The sequence below is a fragment of the Silene latifolia genome, chromosome 5 (assembly GCF_048544455.1).
Source record: "Silene latifolia isolate original U9 population chromosome 5, ASM4854445v1, whole genome shotgun sequence".
NCBI lineage: Eukaryota > Viridiplantae > Streptophyta > Magnoliopsida > Caryophyllales > Caryophyllaceae > Silene > Silene latifolia.
This window is the reverse complement of record NC_133530.1, coordinates 41,343,825-41,365,887: the sequence shown is the minus strand read 5'-3', so window position 1 is coordinate 41,365,887 and position 22,063 is coordinate 41,343,825. Positions and strand designations below refer to the sequence as shown.

Genomic DNA, 22,063 nt, shown 5'->3' with positions numbered 1-22,063 from the left:
AATTCACCAACAAATTTCAACATGTGAAGCACATAATTCATGCCATTAACTTTGAATACTAAGCTAAGTACACACATTCATCAACAGTTTCCTCAATTTGATACATGAACTCAATTTATAACTACTCATAAGCCATAGTTGTGAAAATTTAGTATGGTGAACACATGTACTCAACAATTTCCAACCACTTAGCATGATTCCAACGCTACTCCATAACACTCCCAATAATATGTGAGGCAATTGTACAAGTCCATGGAGAAGTAATTTAGGACATATTAAAATCATCTTCACTATTAGAAACAAATAATTCAATTCAACTTGTCAGACGGTCTCTACAGCTGTAATTATTTTGACATGTTTTTCATCACTTAGTATTACTATTATCATATTGAAGTTCAAACTTTACTTAATCATTCGTATACAACACCAAATTCCACATATATATCACGAATTTCCATTTGAGGCACTTTTCAGACGGAGTTTTAAGGCAACCCTCTAAGATGAAAACCATCAAAATTCATTCTCCAATGTGATATAAACAAGGTATAGTACTCAATTTCATCATCTAATCCGTGTAAAATACCCAAAAATCGATTTTGATTTTCGTAACCCTAGAAATTTCGGGTTCAATTTTTTTTGCAATTTCTAGTCTAATTTACAGCATTTAATCACCAACAATCAAAGAAAGAGGCATGTGGGTCATATTTCAATAATTAAAAGCAATAATCTATGCATGTGAATCGAAAATTTCAGATTGTTTCAACATCCTAACACATTCAAATCAATAAATCATGTAAATTAGGAAGAAAAGCATACCTTAGTAGAGTAGCAAAGTAAAGAAACGAAATTAAACCAAGAAATCAACCCCAAGAATTACCACCAACACAAGATGAAGCAAGGTTTTGAGAGGAATTTAGGCTTAGATTTTCGAATTATAGAGGAAGAATGAGAAGAAATAGAAAGAAGAAGGGTTTTAAGAAACCCGTAGGATTCTCTGTACAGTAACCTACTCGATCGAGTGTCTAGGGTACTCGATCGAGTACCACCCTACTCGATCGAGTAGGAGCTATTTCGTCGAGTATCTGCAGGAAATCTTTCCAATCCCGACGTCTTAGCTTCCTAACTAGATCGAGTGAGGTCTACTCGGTCTAGTAAGCACTCGCACTCGGTCAAGTATAGTTAAGTACTCGGTCAAAAATACAAAGTAAATCAAAGATACCTGCAAAACAACACCGCGTGTCGATTCCAAACTAAGTTCGGAATTCGGCACTAATTATCACCTTCGATCACGTTTTACAATCATTACTCACGCACAACGTATCGCCTTACTAATAAGGTGTATGCCACCTTACGCTACACAATTACCCAACTCGGTTTAACCTGCTACCGAGTCACTCTTAAGCTTAGTCACGTCATCCTATCATACTCAAAACTTGTCTTAACATGTCGCTACCAAACTCGCTTTCACAATAACATGAAACACATAATTAGCATTAACTCATTCTTTCTTATAATATATAATTGTATATCCTCATAACCAATTACTCTATCATGTTCTACATTCAATTATAAGCAATTCATCTTACACAAATCGATTGTCACGCAGCGGAAAAGTTTCAACTAATTAACAAAGCATGTATACATTACCATATGCTATGATTCGAATTATAACTCAACAATTCTATAACTATCATCATCGTACTCACGGCAGGGTTTATAGACTCGTACATGACTACCGTCACCATCAACTTACAGCAACCACCAACATGTTCATCCTTCTATTATAGCACACCCATTCACATTCCCAAGCATTTCTATCGAATAGACTTTTGTCACGCAACTCCAAATTATCACACAAGCTCACTAATCATGCCCACACTTCACTAAACACGGCCCAAATACAGCTATTACGTCCTTACTAACGCTAACTAAAGCTCAACTACAGGTAGCTCCGACAAAATTAACATACATGTCACACATATACACACGGACTCCACATTCCCGTACCATGTGACTGGCTTAAGTATCATGGGGCCAAGATTTTGAAATAAGGGCGCCTACTCACCCAAAACCTAGCATCGGCTGGGGCTCCCATTACACATACACCAGGTTCATTTTATTAGACTCACTATGTTTATTATGTTCATTTGTTACAGGTTCCAAAATCGTCGCTCTGATACCACTTTGTAACACCCCGATATTCAGAGGAGCCTTAACTAGGCCTTCCTTAGCATATAAGGGCGTTACCATCTCGGTTGCCCGAGGGTAGTAATAATCAAATGTCGATAAGAGAACTATTATATTATATTACAAGCGATTTAAACCAACAAACGATATAAAAGATGCAACTCAAAGACTACTCGCTATTGCTATCAAATCTCGTGAGGACTCATCCCTGCCCGGACTCCAGCTATCAACAACATCAACACCTGCTAAGACCGACTGCTCACCATAAGGGATCACGGCAGACACATAACAAACAAACAACCACACAAGGTCGATCGAGATAAGATACGACAACGGCAACTACAATTATCAATACAAACAATGCTATCAGTCTCAAACACAATCACGATAACCACCAACTCACACCGATCGTCCACTGGACAATCTCGCAGTGGGGACCGCGGCCGTTCCCACCAAATCCCCGCTCCTCATAATGAGCGATAACCCTGTCCATTAATGTGCACATCCCCTCCCGTGGCGGGTTCCACGGAGGGCGAAACTAGGGCGTGAAGCCACTCCCGCAAGTGACCTCACTCAGCCGAGATGCAACTCGAGAGCCAGAGACAACAACCACAATCACAATCACAGCCGTCATAATACAATTACGATACTAAGCAATCACAATACAACCACACGACCGACACACTAGACCATCTACAGAAACTGAGTATGCGAACCTACCTTTAATCAATCTGCGACCAATCCATGCCGACAAACAACCTATCCAGCGACCAAGCAACGCCTATAACCACAATACAATTATCTATTACTAACAAGCAACCCTAACTATAAAGAACAAGGACACGGATGATGATTATGACATACCTATAGGGAGAAATTCATCCAAAGACCGCTACCCGACTCAAGTGACGCTCTCCTAAGGCACAAGGATCTTCAAAAGGCTTCCATGGAGGTTTTGAGGTGAAGGGAAGGGAAAGAGGCGACTGAAGGATAGGAGGAAAGGGCGGAAGTGATATGCGGATTTAACAAAACGCGATATAAAAACCCTCGCTGAAAACTCGGTACTCGATCGAGTACCCAACATACTCGATCGAGTGGCCCCCTACTCAATCGAGTAACCTAGCTACTCGATCGAGTAGCCTCTACTCTGTCGAGTACCACTCTTAACACGCAACCCAAGATGATTTTGGCACTCACTTCTAAGGCTATTTCCGCTCCCGAGGTCAGTCAACGCTGGTCAAAGGGTCTCAAAAAGGGCGGGTATTACACTCGAGATATAGCCATTTAAAGCAGTCTGCAGTAGTGTGAAGCGATTCTTTGCTTGTTTAAGCTTTGCAATTTGTACGCAACCATGCTTTTGCTATCTTTAGACCTTGAAACGCATCCTAAACTTCAAGTCCGAGTCAAATCTTCATGTCCTTCCTAATCTTAGCTCTTGGGGTCAAGATTTGGTCCATTATCTACTCATTTCCGCAATAATCTGCAATATTACATAAAAACACGAGAGTCGACGGAAATAGTGAATATAGTAGTGTAAACTACATAATTAGGCTCTGAAATGCGTGTAAAATAGGGTGTAAAACATTATATTATAGTCACGCATCAAGCACCATAGTATAATAGTAACATAGGAAAATAACATGTACAATCGTTTAAGCCTAACAAATTTCCTATGACAGCTCCCAAATTTGTCCACAAAATAAAGGAGCTCAGGAGCACTTAAAAATAAACCAAGGTACCGTTTTAGGTTAACGAATTTCTGACGACAAATACGGTGAAAATATAGTAACTTTTTCGTCCATCCGGGAGAGGGTCGAGCATCGAAAGAAAAAGTAGGAGTCATATGAGATAGCGTATTAGTAATACCAACAATAATAAAATTATCGTTAACTACCTCAGTCTGGTTGCTCTCAACGTCAGAATCATTGATAAAAGAATGTATTACCTCTTCCGTGCTGGGAGCAATCAGTGACTCAGTTGTCTTCTCATTCCCCTCCTTCGTGGGTTCTATCCCGTAAATCGCAGCCTCCAAGGCATCCAGCTCGGCTTTGAAGATGGGGGATTCACCATAACCATTATCTTCGTCCATATCGTCATCCAAAGCGGACCAAAGTGACATATCATTGCTCTCCATGGCCAAAGTACTCGATCGAGCAAAGATAGAACTCGATCGAGAGGTTTCCTTCTGAATATTACTCGATCGAACATCGTGAACTGCTCGATCGAGGTCTTCCTCATAATGGTTGTTCGATCGAGTGGTATTTTCTGTTCGATCGAACATTTCCTCAGGCATATCACTCGATCGAACACTATAATCAGTTCGATCGAGCATTTGTTGCTGTATAACACAGAAATCCTCGTATGAAGCTTCGTTTTCTGATAGACCGTCATACTCCGAGTCATATAAATCATCAGTATCGATAGGCAACTCGGGTCCTTCATGGGAAAGACCACTCTCTGCGTGCCTAAAGTTCGTCTCATCAGCTAACTGAGCTATTTCAGACTCAAGCTCATTAATTTGAACGTAATTGAGTCTATCATGCTCCTACAATTGGAGTGCAAGCGCCTTCACCAAAGATTTCAGTTCAGCAATATCTTCTTTCTGTTTATCAGGAAGAGGATCTTGTTGTTGCGGTGGCCAGACAAATGGAGGCTTTTGATAGCCTCGTTCATAAGGAGGATGTGGCGGCACAATTGCAAAAGGTTGACTAGCTTGTCTATGCTGCTTGAACGCATAGACCTCGTCATTTCCCGCTAAGCAAACAGTTGCATTGTGCCCAGCAGCACCATATCTCCCACAGTAAACCACCTGATGCGCCATAAAATGGAACATAGGTGGAAGGTCAAAGGTACTCAAGCCTTCCCTTTGACGATCTTTTACCTAGAACTGTCTAGGTAGGACCTTTAGGATCTATCAAAATAGCACTAAAGAAAAAGATGAGAACGGCCTCAAGGGAAAACTCCCTTAAGGCTAAAAACAGACAAAAATAAACAAGCAAATAAGTAGTTGCCTCCCCGGCAACGGCGCCAAAATTTGATACCGTCGTTTCAGTACCAAAAATAAATACTTATTACTACTAACAGAAGTCGGCGGTAAGTAGGGTCGATCTCCACAGGGAGGCGGTCACTATCTACTTGTCAACTCGGTCTGTCTAAGGTTACAATTGGGGGTTTGAGTTGTATAAACTAAACTAAAGGAGATTAAGGCAAGAGAAAAGGTTAAGAGGTATTAATAAGAGAGAAAGAAAACTAGGATTGTCGGTTCATCAATGAATATCGGTTAATTGCAGCTAAGGTCGCAGATCGGTCGCATGTGTCAGTCTAAGGGGCAATGAATATCTCCTTCCGGTCTCAATTCGCCCTAAAATACTATTAGCTTAGCTTCCGCCCTCACTAAAGCATCATATTGTTCACTTCGGGTCTCACCCCTTCCAACCTTCCGGTCTAGGTCAAGGCTTACCAAAGTTAAATAGGCTAAGTGCATCGATTCAAATAGCCGATTACAGTTAATAACAGTGACTAACAACACAGACATAACGACAGCGAAAGATCCGTAACCTAATTAGCAATTAACAACAATCCATTGACTCCCCTAAACCCTAGAAGGATATTTAGCTAGACATAAATAAGAAAAGAGCAAGAACAAGGGATAGAAGAATAATAAGCATTAAATAAAGAGAGTAAGGGAAAGAGAAAGTTACAGAATAAGATCCAGAAAATAGAGAGAAGAACAATGTTCAACAGTGAAAAGAAGAAAAGTCATGTATCGAGTGATGTAAAGTGATAAAAGGTGTCCAAAACCTAATTACCCCTTTCCTATTTATAGGAAAGGGATTTTATTATTCGACCTAAAACATGATAGAGAAAACAAAGCCCGTGTCCAAAGCCCATCTGCTCGATCGAACAGTTTGAAAGGGTTCGATCGAGTAGAATCTAGCAAAAATCGCTCGATCGAGTAAACAAGTAACTCGATCGAGGAACTCCTAAAAAGCACATTTCGATCGAACAATGAAAGCTTTTGATCGAATCTTCTCATCCTCTAAAAATGCTCGATCGATAAATAAAGGCTTCGATCGAGAGATTTTGACTCAGCCAGCTACTTGTTTCGTGGAATTCAGCATTGACTTGTTTATTTATCTTCCGAAATGACTTCACGCATCCCGTAACAGCAGTATTCTTGCTCCAAATCCACTCATCTTCCAAATGCATGCAAAATAGACGATAAAAGGCTTGAATCCGCTACTTTCTGGTCCATTCCTGCAAATAGATTAAAACAAACCAAAGTAGAATATTCGGGGCATTTCGTAGCATGAACTACGAGGATAGCATAGAAATACGTGCATAAAGAGACTTAAAAAGATTATATAAAATGCACGTATCACAAATCAATCTGCTAATTCACATAATTGAAATCAAGAATAGAAGGATAACATATATGCAATGTAATAGAATAAGTAGATTAAAAGTTGAGACGGTCTTTGTAGTTTTTTTTTAGATGAAATTTTGTTCAGTTGCCTAGATTCTCGTAAAAGTAATAAAGTGGATGCGAAAAACGTACCTGAATCAGCAAATGATAATAGAATAAGCTACGATACGAACTTTCTGATTATCAGATCTAAATAGTAAGAGAGATTGCTATTATTTGTAATTGTTTGCCGTCGGTTAGAATTCGTGCTGATAACGTGTTGTGAAATAAAGACAAGAGAATTGTAGAGAGAAAGCTAGAGAGAATATAGAGAGAGAATTGTATATTATTCCATTATGAAGGGGTATATATATATATACATATAATGAGCGTAAAGTTTCCATCAAATAATACACTCTAAAATATTGGACATTCATATAATATTATACTATAATATTAAGTAGGCATGTCTTAAGCAGCACTTAATTTAGCTCATATAGAATTTGTTGTATTAATGATGGGTTAAGAAATCATAATTGGTAGGTATGATTCTTTTTCTGTATTTTCTTCCATTTTTTCTATCAATTTTGGATTAGATCCAATTCATCCTTCAAACAGACATTAACGAGTATGTCATTTGAGACCGTCTTATAGTTTAATTTGAAACCTCGTACACAAATTTGTAAAATTTATCTGTGTATTTTTGATGATGAATATGTTTGTATTGGATATACTAGAGGCACTCGAATAATCAGAACTCTTGAATGCATGTACGATGTATGACAATGATGTCGGAACTCGACTTGGAATGTTTGGGACCAAATCTTAAGGCCAAGTTTTGCTTCTAAAGTACTGCACATTGGACCCATTTGAATTGGAAATTGCATAAGGATCTAATTTTCCAGAATTTTACAATGGAAATTGCATAAAAAGCTTACACTAATAACTACACAGCTTAGTTTTTCAGAATTTCAAGCTTTTCAGTTTGGTCAAGAACACTTCCTGACTCTTCCTGTCGTTCACATATCAGCAAGTCAGGAGTATGCTGTATCACACGCCAATGCGCGCTGCTAATTGGATTACTAAACATCGGACAACTTTCAACCACCAACATCTTCAATGACGTTGGAAAATGTTGGAACATAACAGACGCAATCTTCCTGCATCGAGTCAATTCCAGATATTCAAGTGCATCGAAATTTGATTTCACCCAAAGACGGTCTAATTCAGGACAATCTTTAATGACAAGTTTATTAAGGCGAGGAAAGCTCTTTCTTCCCATAGCCTTCCACTCTATTAAGCCAACCAAGGACTTAATCTCTAACTTCTTAAGCATTGGGAATGGAACGAACTGTCCATCCTCTAAATCAATGGTTTCGTCGCTACAAAATCGTGAGTCTATGATCCTTACCCCTGTTAATTCAATCAAACTGAGCGATTCCAGAAAACACAACTGTCCTAATGCTGGTAAAAATTCACAGTTTTCACATTTAAACAGGGTTAGACTCACTAATTTAGAAGCGGGATGACTAATCCAACTCGGAAATGTCGAACCTTTATAACAAATGATTCTCAGGTCTTGGAGTTCTTCATTGGGAGCTAATTTCATTATAATCTGATTACTCAGTGTTAATCTTTGTGGGTCAATGTTATCCGTCCATCGCAACTCCAACTTCTTAATCCTTTTTTTCCTCCATAAATTCGCATCCTTTGCATCATCTAACTTGGTTATATTCTCGAGTCTGGAGAGACTAACCTTTCCAGTTAAGTCATCCATGTACTTCAATTCTCCAATATTGCTATGTCCACTTTGTTGGCTCACAATGAACTCTGACAATGTTCGGAGACATGTCAGCGCCCCAATCCCCAGTGGCATGCCACGCAACCTGCAACGCGTACCAAGATCAAGGTGTCGAAGCTTTGTAAGCCTCCTAGTGGCCTTTGGCAGAGACACTAGGTGAGGACAATCTCGTAATTTCAATGTTTGAAGTTCTTGGAGGGAATCCATGGTTTCAGGCAATCTTCTAATCAGGGTTTCTGACAAATCGAGAAAGCACAGATTTACAGCGCTGCCTATAGAACTCGGCAACTCTGATAATTTGGTCCTGCTCAAATTCAAAGTGTGCAAATTTCGCAACGAGATGAAGAAATCATAAGGAATACGGTCAATGTTACACTTATGATCTTTCAAAAGCGAAATTGTTTGAATCTCGGCGTATTTTGAAAGATCCTGAAGCCCACTTCTCGGAAGATTATGCAGAGTTACATGAGAATGATATTTTCTTACGGTATTCACAACCGAGTTTGGATCGTCAGAATCCATAGTAACATATCGAATGGTCGACATTTCTAAAACTTGTTCTGAAAGAGTGAAGTGATTTACCTCATACCATAATTTTCCAGAGCTATGATCTTCCCGTAAGAAGGGCAAAAATCCACCATAGTCACGAAGTGCATCAATGTACTTGCCACCAATATCTTCCGTAGCCTCTTTTGTAAGAAGACCTTCAGCCATCCATAACTGAATTAATGTGTCGCGATCAATCACGCAACCGCTAGGGAACATACTCAAATAAACAACACAATCTAAGCAATTCGTTGAAACGTCATGTAATGAATGGGTTGCTTTATTTGTGGCGTATGTGAGACACTCCAACATGTCCTCATAAGCCTTTTGTTTCCTGCAAATCTTGGGTTTTTCGAGACCTGGCAAAATACCTGGCAAGTTTTTTGGCGCTGGAGAGTTTACGGCGGTGAGGTGCTGGACGAGGGAACGGAAGCTTTTGGAGTCAACTGAGTAATGAGTTATGGGTCTGATTTTAACTTGTGGTTTATGCAACTTGAAGGTATCTTCGCCGTATTTAAGGGGTGTAGGGCGAGGGCCTTGAAGCGAATTCGCTAGCCTCTGCTTCGCCCACATCGTCCCAAGTGGTGGTTGTGGGGATGATTCTAGTGGATCCATGCTATCGAAAATGTCTAAGGGATTAATCTAGTTTTCTTTTTGGTAAAATGAAAGGCAAAAGAAAAATACAGTAGAAAACAAGGTTGCAGTACTGGAGCCTGGAGGACAGGAGGAGTTGCTGTTTGTTTAAAAGAAGTCAAATAAAGTCGACTAGACTAGAATAATGAATGGAGAAAAATGTTGACATTATTGGGGTCTTGAAAATGACGTTGACACAGACTAACGTGAATTCCTCCGAGACATCCTAATTAAGGTCCATTATTGCATGTGTGTAATTATTATTAGTTGTTTAAACTGAGCTATCTGCAAATTTTAAAAGCGATCAAATTACAGGTATGATCTAGATACGTCGCGGCAATTTGGTGAGTCTGTTTTAAGTGACATTTTAAGTTGGTCAAGCAAGTCGTTTAGCCGGGGTACCGATAAGTAGCTCACTCTTTTGATTAAAGGCCACAACAGATGGTGTGGTTCGAGCACCTTCGGCATTTTCAATAACTTTTGGTGTCTGTATGAACAATTCAGAAGCGAGTGATATCCGTAAATTGTAGTGTTTTAGTACAGTACTTTTTAGATGTTTAAAGTGGGTTAAGGAAGCGGTTTTGTGGGCGGAATCGAATAAATGCCTTACCCTGAGAATTTATGAACCTTGTCATTCTTCAATATGAGCCCTTCGTTTACGAAAGTGTCAAAAATCAATTGGCATACTTGTTATTATCGCTAAAAATTCACACTTTTATCACCAAAGACGTTGCGACCTAGTATCAGTGGATATGAGGTCAAGGGGATTGGTGACGTGGACAAATGAAGGCCATCAGAATAGTCAAACCAAAAAGAGTCCACATACGTCTTATTCTACAAGTTAGGAGCAAGTCAAAGCAATTATACTCCCTATTAAATGGGTTATGGCAGTTACAAATCTGGAGGAGGAGCTTGGACGCAGATACAGAAGAAAGAATAAGGAGATTGGAGTATTCAATGGAAAAAGTCAATAACGGCAAGTCTTAAGGGGAGCATCTATTAGAGAATTTAAAGGAGCAATTAATGGGGCATTGAAGGAGTCAAGCAACCATATCCTATTTTGGTTTAACCGACGCAATAATTCAGGAGTAGAAGCATGGAGGATGTTATGGACTCAAACTCTAGCCATCAACCACTATATAAAAGAGAGCAAAGGCAAACTAAAAGGGGCATCTCATTCAACATCGACTCACCTACAACAACACTCCCAATCACTCGATAAATTATTTACATAAAAAGTCTCCCTTGTATCTCTTTACTTTCGCAAATTCTGTCGCGATTATAGTGCCAAATTGGTGGGATTTCGATTCCCCCCGCAGTTGTTCCCACATCGAGTTTTCCGCGTCAACAAAACATCACTTGTCAATCTCTTATTTCGTTGTTCTTTCGTTCGTTAATATCGTTGCATTCACTTCGTCGTTGGCCTTAGATCGATCATTATAACACACCAATTAAATCAATTGCGTGGTAACTTTTTACCAAAACAGTTTGGCGCCCACCGGCATAGTGATCATTTTCTATAGCCAAATCTCGCAAGACCAAACTAGACCGTCACCATGTCCGGAACCTAGAATCCGTCCAGCACCCAGAGTATGTCAGCCCTATCTTCTAGAGCAGGACCGTTCCTGTAACACCCCCATTTATTTAGAAGCCTTTAGCAAGACATTCTCAATAAATAGGATTGTTACCCTCTCGGTTGCCCGAGGTAAATGATACAAATTAAAACAAACCAAAGTACTTTAATAACTTTAACTGAAATAATGGTTTTATTACATTGCCAACCGATTAAATTTAAACCTTAACATTACAATATACTACGCAGCGGAAATTACATAAATAAAGTTGTATAAGTCGACTAAGTGATCTAGACAGCAACTATGGTCCAAGTCGAGCTCACGTCCCAATGCTCCGAAGTCAGCTAATCTTTAGTACCTGTCAAATCTGCTCCCCATTATGGTTCATCACAGGTGTTCACACAAATACACTGTCAACCACTAGGTTGAGTAGGATAACAATCTCAAGACAGATAATATAAATAGTACAAAAATTCCAACACAAATGCCAAATCAACTATTCTCCCAATACACCACCATGAAGGTATTAAACGGTGTCTGCCAGTAAGTTTATAATACATCACCCGAAGGCTCTTACCATGATGTCTACCTCAGCGAGTAAGTTTATATAACATCACCCGAAGGCTCTTACCATGATGTCTACCTTAACCAGGCTAAACCTGATACCCAACTCATTATCAAACCAACTGTAGCAACAAAAATGGCTACCTACCACACCGTCTCAAGAACATCCAATACAACCCCTTCCAATCACAATATACAAGATATGTATAATCCAATTATCTAAACAGTTCAATTCAATTAACACAACATCCAATTAAATAAGAAAATACACAATTAATAGGTCCAGTAGAATTGTTATCCTACCTTTTCGGCAAAATACTCCCAAATAGCAATCCAATAAGATATTTAGAAATATTCCATTTCAAACCGTCTCAACAATTCCGTCACCTAATAAGATATCATTATTCACAATCATTACTAATTCTAATTATATAAATTATAAACAATTAAACTAATTTTGTATCTTACTTATTCATTAATTAATTAATTATAAATTAATTATATTATTTATATGCTCATATAAATTATTACGAAAAAACCCGTCTCAATAATTTAATAAATCAACCCATACACAAATACCCATGGCATTCACGTGAAACACCCAACAAAACACACCCATTAAACACGGCTAAAACCGAGTCCAACACCCCACCAAAACCAGTCCTTCACGACTCCCCTAGCCACCGTCAGCTCCACCCAAGCCTGCCACCTCCTAGCCCGCAACACGATGAACACCGATGACCAAAACCACCAGCCAAACCTCTACCAACAACTCTTAAACACCCGCCCTAACAGTCCCCTTCAAAACCCGACATCGACAACACCTACTCGACACACCCACGAAAACCCGACCACAAACACCACCTAACCTGCCACCTATAACCACCACCTAACACCACCTAACCTGCCACCTATATTAGGATCGAGATGGATATTAAGTCTAATAGAGTCCTTATGTCATGGGGTTACGCGTCCAAGTAATCACTTAACTCCCAAAACTGAGTTTAATTGACGGAAAATAAAGTTTAGGGGTACACTTAGTGATAATGACAATAATTTGGGGTATTATGTATGTTTTAAAAAGTGTAGGGGTACCATGTAGAAATTCAAAAAATTGAGGGGTACCATGTAGAATATCCCTTTAAAATATTACTTTTATAAAAATCATGTTTAAAATAAAATCAATAAAATTAAATAATTTTAAAATATAAAATAAAATAATTGAATGGTTAAATAAATTATAAATGTCAAAATGAGAAATTCGCCGGTGTTGCATTACTTCAAATCCCTTTAAAGGAAATTCAAAGAGGTTTATCGGAAAGTTGGTTTCATGTACTAAGACCGACACCTCCTTATACACTTTTGAACATGTGATGGACTCTCCCGAAGGTAAGGACACATCGTCATTGGATAATTCTCCCTCCCCCAATCCTAGGGTCGACACATGACTCCTAGACACAAATGAATGAGGGGCTCCCGAGTCAAATAAAACGGAACAAGGATGAGAATTGATAAGGAATGTACCGGAGACAACGTGAGCATCCTCTTCGGCGCTCTTCTTATCCATGGCAAAGAGTTGCTACTAGACTTGGGTTCGCCTTGTATCGTGCTTGCCGATGAGGTTGACCTACTCCCCGAAGCATTGCCTCCCGCGAAGCTTGTTTCTCTAGATGGAGCTCCCCGTTGAAATTTCTCCGGTTGTTGCCACCATTGAAAGTGGAGTTAGCATTCCTCGGGTTGGTCCATGCCCCCGAATTCCGGTTGCTGTTCCTGCTTTGAGAAGGAGTGGAGTAGGAGTTTCCTTGCCCGAACCTACGAAAGAAAGTGGAGCTACTAATTTTCTTTATGGTAATTGAATTTAATATTACACCGTGATCATATCATCAATTTTTTTATTACGTACATCGTTCTAATATCACTAACTTACGAATAATTACAAACAAGACCATGGCACCATTATATCTAATCAATAGTTTGCTACATAAATAGCTAAAATACATATTCTATTAGTCACACATATTGTTTATATTTGCCACATGCTTCTTTAATTATTAGTCTAGCTAATGAGGATCACGCATGCTTGATTGATCGTTTCTTGTATGCTTAATTACTTAAGTTTGGCATCATGATCTAACATTATGGACACGAGTCACGATCGTCAGTTACTTATATACACATATTATGTTTAGTCCAACTTTATATTTATTTTCTTGTTTATTGTTTACACTATTTATCTTATTATATGTAATTTATTTTATAATCTGAGAGCTACACCTGAAGATGTATGCCTAGTAAATAATAAGAGTTTTGCGCAGTTGAATTTCATGCACTAGTAAACCTGAAGTTTACAGATAAAACAACTTTATTGTTTGGCATGACCGGTGTAGCCATCCCGGATCATTAATGATGCGAAAAATAATTGAAAATTAATTTGGGCATTTAATGGAGAACCAGAAGAATATTCAAACTAGTGATTTTTCATGTGCTACTTGTTCAGAAGGCGAGTTAATTATTAAACCATCACATACAAAGATAGAGAATGTCTATCTTACATTTGTGGAAAGGATACAAGGTATATATCCATAGTGGATCATTTAGATATTTTATGGTTTTAATTGATGCATTACTAAATGGTCAGATATTTCTGTGTTGACAACTCGCAACCTGGCGTTTGCGGGAATACAAGGTCTAAATTGCGTATTTCAGCATGGGGGAATACAATTTTAAATAAGGTAGCATTATTTGCATCAGGCCAACAAGTTGTTTACTACAGGAGAGATTTATTTATAGTCATTTTTGACGAGTCAATCTTCTCAACATTAGGGGGAGAAAATAAACAACTGGTAAAAAATAGATAAGTTGGAATGAATTATCGTTATCTGAGTTAGATGCCTTCACTTATCTAAAAGGCATTGTAAAATCTCATATACCAGTTGTACATGCTCCAACTAAAATTAATGTCCCTTAAGGACTTTTACTTACAAATGAGTCTAAGGCACGTATGAAGCGTGGTAGACCTAAAGGTTCCAAAGATAAAAATCCCCAAGTACAAAAAGGAGCAAAAGTTTAAGATGGCAATATTGAGGATAAGATAACTTTTGAAAAGCCCCTTGAAAAGTTTGGAGACATGACTAATGATATTCATCTAGAAGAGATTCATGTACCTGAAAAGAATGATTGTGACGAGATCTCGATAAATTATGTCATGTCAAGACAAATATGGAACCGAAATAAAATCGACGTCGATAATGGTGTTTTTGTATCAACACTACTACAGATACAGGCTATAACAACGGTCAAAAACCGTTGTTATATAAAAAAGCGGACGTTGTTAAAGCGTCCGTTGTAAAATGTTTTAACAACGGTTGGTTTTCTTAAGGAAACCGTTGTGAAAAATATTAACAACGGTTTTAAGTATAAAAACCCGTTGTGGAAAGTGTGACTCAATTTTGGGGGGAAAGTTATAACAACGGGTTTGAATATACAAAACCGTTGTTATATATAACGACAACGGGTTGTTTATAAATAACCGTTGTTGTTTGTTCTTAAAAAATAAAAAAAAAATTAAATATTACTAGATGCATGTATAATTACGGCCCGTTAGAATTCCGATGCATGCAGAATATCCCTTAAATTAATTACCAACGGTTTTGAAAAAACTTATAAATGTGACTAGCTATAAATATTAAAGCATCCTTTACTAACATTCATTAATTGAAACAACATGGCAATGAACCCTAATTTTATCAACAACGAAGAATGGCTTACACAAACGATTGAAGATGATGGGAAGGTTCTCGCAAGGGCTTCCGCCGATCAACACCCATTAATCAAAGCATCCCTTGAACATCAACGGAATTATTGGATTAAGAGGCGTGAAGCGGTCCGGCTTGTCAACAAAGCCTCATCATCATCATCATCTTCATACCCTCGTCGACCTGTTACTCGCAACTTGGTCTGCAAGCCGAGAGATATGTTGAGTTGTACTCTTCCAACCTTATCTCCACATGCAAGTCGTGTCCTTGCATATATTCAATCTGTTATTGCAAAATATGAAGCCAATGACCAGGAAGTTAGCGGTATACCAGAGTGGCGTGATTGGTGGCGGGTTGAGAAGCGCTTTTTACGCTTAACCGGGGTTGTTCCGGCTTATTATACATCTTTTGATTTCTGATAATTTCTGTAATGTATTTGGTTTAAAATTAAATGAAATGATCATTTTGAAAGTGTTGAGTTATGCTTGTTTGATTTGCTTCCATTTTTTCAACTCCATAGATCTATCAGTCATCATCAAGATCCAGATTATTACGCCATCCTTTGTCAATAAGATTTGAAGCAAAAGCATTGAGAGATATGATGATCTTGATTATGGCACAACTTCCTAACATATATATTAATTAAAAAACAACTCAACCCACACATTGCTTAGTATAAATACATTGCATTATCTCAACTAACATGCATTTCCATTATCTTAATATATTCTCCAAACCCTAACTGCTAAAACAAACTCCAAATAAATTAACCCTCTCCTTAATCTTTCAAAACAAACTCCAAACTCCAACAAAATGAATGATATCATCCTTAAGACTCTTACTATGCTCGATCCGTCATCAAGGACGCCAAAGAAGATGGAAATGAAATAATTAGAAACACATACATGGAAATGAAATAATTAGCAGAGATCTTTGAACGGAACCTAATGGTCGATAAAAACACATACATGGAAATGAAATAATTAGAAAAATAAAATAATGACGATGAAACAAAACGATAATTACAGGAACGTACATAAAGAGACGATGAAATCAACATGATGTGACGGCGAGAAGATAAAGCGACGATGAGAAAGAGAGAAAGAGACGATGAGAAAGTGTGTGTTTTGTGTTTGTGTTTGGCTGCTTCTTTGGGTTTGTGTTTTGTGGGCTGACAGACTTGTGTTTGTGTGGTTTATAGTATGGAAGGTATTGACAACGGTTATTAAACAACAACCGTTGTGAAATATGTTTTAACAACGGTTGTAAAAAACACCCGTTGTTAAATAAGTTTTAACAACGGGTTTCAAAAATAACCGTTGTGATTACTTTTCACTAACTTTGCGCCAATTTTGCGCCAAATTATTAACAACGGTTGTGCATGTGTGACCCGTTGTTAAAACGAATAACAACGGTTTTTATAACCATACCCGTTGTAATTGATTTTAGTAAAATTCGCGCCATACATTCTACAACGTCTATTGTGATTTTCGTGAATAATCGTTGTTAAAGGGGCGTTGTAGTTGCCTGGATTTGTAGTAGTGCAAATGTAGCGCTTGATATCATGCATGAACTAAAAATGAGGATTATGAACCAAAGTTTGTTGATCAGTGCAGACATAGAAATTGATTGGCCAAAAAATTGAAATATGCTATTAAAGCAAAATTAAAAATCATTTCTAAACGGGAAATGTTTGGATAAGTAATTCTCACACTTAGTGGAGCCAAGCCCGTGGGATACAAATGGGTATTTGTGCGAAAAAAGAAATGAAAATGGTGAAATAGTCAGATATAATGCTTGTTTAGTTGCACAAGTATACCCGATATATTATTTATATTAATCTTTTAACAGGGTATATTTCGTGTCCAACCCAGAGGCATTGGAATTTACCGTTATATTCTTCAAGGTACGTATAATATGGTTTTATATTATTTTACTAAATATAGAACATAATTAGTTGGTTTTGCAGATGCAGAGTTATTGACAATTCACGGAGCTGATCCGAAGTGTGTATGATTATTCATCATGCGATCTACCTCAAAGAAATAAGCCACCAACTATTTTACATGAAGACAATACAGCTTGCATTACTCAGCTTAAAGCAGGATTCATCAAGGACATTTGAGCAAGGCACTTCCAAGCAAAACATTTCAGAAGCTAATCATTCCACTTGGTTAAGTCGTCTCAAGGATGTCAAGCGATGTTTTGATGAGGGGGAGTAATTACGCGTTGCACTCTTTTTCCTTTAGCCATGGTTTTGTCCTACAGGGTTTTCCAGGCAAGGTTTTTAACGAGGCAACACCAGTGCGTATTACGGAGATTATTGTACTCGTTTTCCTTTATTAGATTTTTGTCCCATAGGGTTTTTCTAATAGAGGTTTTAACGAGTCATTTTCTCCGGTGATGGACATCCAAGAGAGAGTGTTACGAAATATTTTTAGATATTATATGGATGTCCATATATTTCCATATCTTTAGGAGATATTCTCTTATCATATTACGATATTACAATGTACACTTATACTATATATATACTCCTTCTTATGAATGAAGCAATATACACTTTCTGATCTTTACATTCTCTCTATAACTCTCTATTATTCATAACAGGAAGTTTGTTTTTTTTGGTATTTTATATTTTGTAAGTAGCGTATACTTTGTATAAGTGATCGTATGTAGGGCTGAGCATCGGTCCAAGACCGGACCGGACCGAAGACCGAAAATAAAATTTTTGTGGACCGAAGATCGGATCTAAAACTTTCGGTCTTGGACCGGACCAAACCCGAAATATTCGGTCCGGTCCGGTCTTAAACCGAAATGGACCTAGAACTAATTTTTTCACTATTTCGTGTATGATAATTACATTTAAGTTTCAATAAATTAAATGTCGATGAATAATTAGGCGATTGCTTTTGAGAAAAATATACTCAATATTAATTTATAGTGTCTTGTGAAGATAAAATGGTAATTTAGTTTATAATATTCTAATGATAGTCTTTAGAAACATAATATTCGGTCCATTTGGTCCGGACCTAAAATATCCGAGTTTGGTCCGGACCGGGACCAAGACCAAAAAACTCAAAAATGAGGACCGAGGACCGGACCTAAAAAATTCGGTCCGGGTTTGGTCCAGACCAAATGGTCCGGTCCGATCCATTTTTCCGGTCCGGATCTAAACTTGCTCACCCCTAATCGTATGTACGATACAAAACATGTTCATAAGCTGAAAATACCTTATATTTATGTGAAAAATTGCTTCGTGTATGAACAAAAAAAACGCTTCTCGATTTTTAGTAAAATTTAGCCCTATATAAAATTCAAATTTTGGCTTCGTGCCTGCCTGGTTACGATGAAGTAACTGGGCCTATTATTTGCAACCGTTGAAAAATAATACAGTTTGTTTTGACGGTTTAAAGAGAGGCCTAATTGCCCAAGACCAATTTAAAATGGACATGTGTGAGGGAGTGTGTGAAAAATTCATTGAGCTAATAAAACGGACTCTCTCCCATTTGGGTGCGATTCACACCCATTGTATGATTTGACAATACGCGGGTGGTGGTTGAAATATTGGTTGGGAGTTGTATATTTGTGCGGCTTAAAATATGCATGTAGAAAGATAAGGAGTAGGATTAGTGGATTACCATAGAGTCGTAGACAGATCGCCCATTTGACCATTTCACAGAATACTCATATTTGAATATTACGGAGTACAATTGTTTTTATGCATTCTTCTTGGTTAACGTCTCCCTACATCTTTTTCCAAGTTTTTTTTTTTTTTTTTTTGGAACTATCATCTTTTTCCAAGTTAATAATGGCTGAAGCAACCATTCTTCCCGTGGTGAGGTCCATCATCCACAAGCTCACTGTATTGCACCAAACCCAAATCATTATAAAATCTTGGTCGGCAGGAGATTATGAAACCATAGTCGAACTTGTACAAGACATCGGTGGCGTTCTTGTTCTTAATAAAGGAAATATTTGGAAGGAAAACTCTCCCCGTCCGACCCAGCTCTCGGTCCCTTTTCCTTCTTTGCTATCCAAACTAGGCCTTAAAGATGCGGGATCAAAACAAATGGGCAACGTAAAGATCAAGTTGTGGCTCCAGCACACTAAACGTCGTCTTAATGAAATAGATGACCTTTTGGACGTGCTACCGCTTGTTGCCTTGGAAAATGTTTGTAACACTACAGATGGCATGCCCTCACTTTCTGTAATTAGAGCATTCAATCCCGTTTGGTGGCCTCCGAAAATGCCGCATATCCGTCATGAACTAGAGAAAATAGTTAAACAAAGTCGTAAACGTGGTCTAACTGGAGACGTTTTAGAAGCATCGATGGTACAACCGACTCATAGGCTTGTTGAAGAATGTGAGATTGTAGCACCTAAGATAGTTGGAAGAGATAAAGAGAAAATGGAGATTATAATGAAATTGTTGGCTCTTGGCAATGTTGGAGGCCCTTCTGTTGTTGCTGTGTATGGGGTTGGTGGGATTGGGAAAACCGCTCTGGCCAAGCTAGTGTATGAAGATGCAGATGATTATCATTTTGATTTTAAGCTTTGGGTATCGGACTCAGTCAAATCGGATGTCTCCATATCAAGGGTACTCCGGGGAATAATAGAATCTGCGACAGGCGAAATTACATTATTGACTGCAAGTATAAGTGAGTTGGTGAATAAGATTAGATTGGTATTCAAAGATAAAAGGTACTTGTTGGTACTGGATGATGTGTGGGTTGAAAACAACCCATTTTGGATGGAATTGAAGAGTATTCTTGATGTTGGAAAGCCGGGGAATGTTATACTGATTACCACAAGAAACCTTGAGGTTGCCTTTAGTGCCAATTCTGTTGAAAATTATCACTTAGGATACCTTCCGCTTCCTGCTTGCTGGTCCATATTTAAGCGATTAGCCTTTCGCCAAGATGAGGAGGAAATATATCCACGGCTTTGTGTGATTGGCGAGTCTATTGTTAAAAAATGGGCTGGACTTCCAACTGTTGCTAATTGGTTGGGAAACATGTTACGAAGTGAGAGGGACGAAGAATATTGGCGACAAATTGATGAAATAGCTGTTAGCGGGATAGATGATGTTGTTCCACTCTTGAAACTCGCTTATGACAACCTTCCCTCCCATTTGAAACCGTGTTTTGCTCATCTCGCATTAAGTCAAGGTGAAATCAATTGTGTTCGGTCAGACCACATATTCATTTGGAGTGCTCTTGGACTACTGCCATTACAACCTGCAGACGATGAAATTGAGATTTATGGGCAGACTTATCTCAAGGAGTTGTTATCAAGATCTATCTTGTATGATTGTGTATGGACTTCCAGCGGCAGGTTTGTCTCCGGTAAGATGCATGATCTTTTCCATGAGTTTGCAAAACAAGTACTTGGTGAAGACTTGGCTGTTATTACTCGCAATAGCCTTACTACAGTTTCAGAATTATCAAGGCACATCATTTGGGGGTATGAGAAACCTGCTGCTTTCCCGAACAAGGGCCTTCATACAGTGCTTATCGAGGCCAAAAAAGCTCGAACTTTCAAATTTGGGTATCCTATGAGTCGTATAAAACAATCCTTTGTTGAAGAGATCATATCTAATTTACGCTGCCTTTATATATTGGATCTCGGGCACAGCCATTTTGAGGAATTACCATCCTCAATCGGGGATCTAAAGCACTTGAGGGTCCTCAATATGTCCTTCAATCCTATCATCAAATGTCTTCCACATACAGTAAGCGGCTTGTGGAATCTACAAGCCTTATACCTGGAAGGTTGCAAGCAACTACAAAACCTACCCATGAATGGATATGGATGGTTAAGTTTGAAGTTTTTAAGTTTGACTACATGTCAGACGAGCCTAGTTAGAAGCTGGTTTAACTTCCTGCTGCCAGATCTACAAGAGTTGCATCTTTCGGCTTGCAAATCATTAGGAACCTTATGGGAGACAAATAAAATTGGACGCCTCAAGAGCTTGAAACGCTTGCATATTCAAGATTGCCCTCAATTGGCCTACCTTCCCAACAGCATGAAACGACTAGTTAACCTTAACGAATTGGTGATTGCCAACTGTGACAAGTTGGATTTGGATCAAGGAGAAGGTCTGAATGATCTTAAAAGCCTCCAATCTCTCGAAATATCAGGGATTCCACGGTTGACATGTTTGCCGGATGCTATTATTTCTGCTGCAACTTCACTCGAGTATTTCTTACTTCGTGACTGTATACAACTTGTCCAACTTCCGAATTGGTTACTGTCTTTTAAAATTCTCCAGAGTTTTGCTATCTACAATTGTCCTATGTTGTTGACACTGCCGGAGGGAGTCTATCACTTGAAGAACTTGAAGGAGTTGAAGATTAAGGGTTGCCCACATCTATCACGATGGTGTTTCACACCAAGAGGCTTTTTTCTCGTTTGTCACATCCCTCATATTCAAATTGATGGTCGTCTTATCACTCGAAACATGAACAAGGTATTGCTTCTTGATAATCAACTTTGATTGGCTATAATGCTAAATGTACTTTTTAGTTTTGCTTCTTGTTAGATCAGAAGTAGTTGGGTCATGTCAATAAACTTGATGAAGTTTTTGCTCCTTTTA

General features: G+C 38.3%; 2 protein-coding genes across 18 annotated transcripts in view; one reads left to right on the top strand and one right to left on the bottom strand.

Moving 5' to 3' along the window:
* Positions 1 to 7,547: 7,547 nt before the first annotated feature.
* Positions 7,548 to 9,554, bottom strand: LOC141655274 (putative disease resistance protein RGA4). The gene has a single exon (XM_074462361.1). The coding sequence runs from the start codon at positions 9,552 to 9,554 to the stop codon at positions 7,548 to 7,550; it is 2,007 nt and encodes a 668-aa protein (XP_074318462.1).
* Positions 9,555 to 19,046: 9,492 nt separating this feature from the next.
* Positions 19,047 to 22,063, top strand: part of LOC141657323 (putative disease resistance protein RF9) — a 66,838-nt gene continuing 63,821 nt past the window's right edge. For 8 of the 17 annotated variants that reach the window (XR_012548721.1, XR_012548718.1, XR_012548717.1 and 5 more), the window contains exon 1: positions 19,047 to 21,937. Coding sequence is in view for 3 of the 17 variants with exons in the window: in XM_074464509.1 (XP_074320610.1) it covers positions 19,187 to 21,937 (2,751 nt within the window). In the remaining 14 variants the exon portion in view is untranslated. The remainder of the gene's footprint in view (positions 21,938 to 22,063) is intronic. The other 9 variants (XR_012548712.1, XR_012548711.1, XR_012548709.1 and 6 more) reach the window with 2 other exon arrangements.

Bases quoted from the DNA above. Each gene is read 5' to 3' on its own strand.
- LOC141655274 (XM_074462361.1), bottom strand. From the start codon at position 9,554: ATGGATCCACTAGAATCATCCCCACAACCACCACTTGGGACGATGTGG.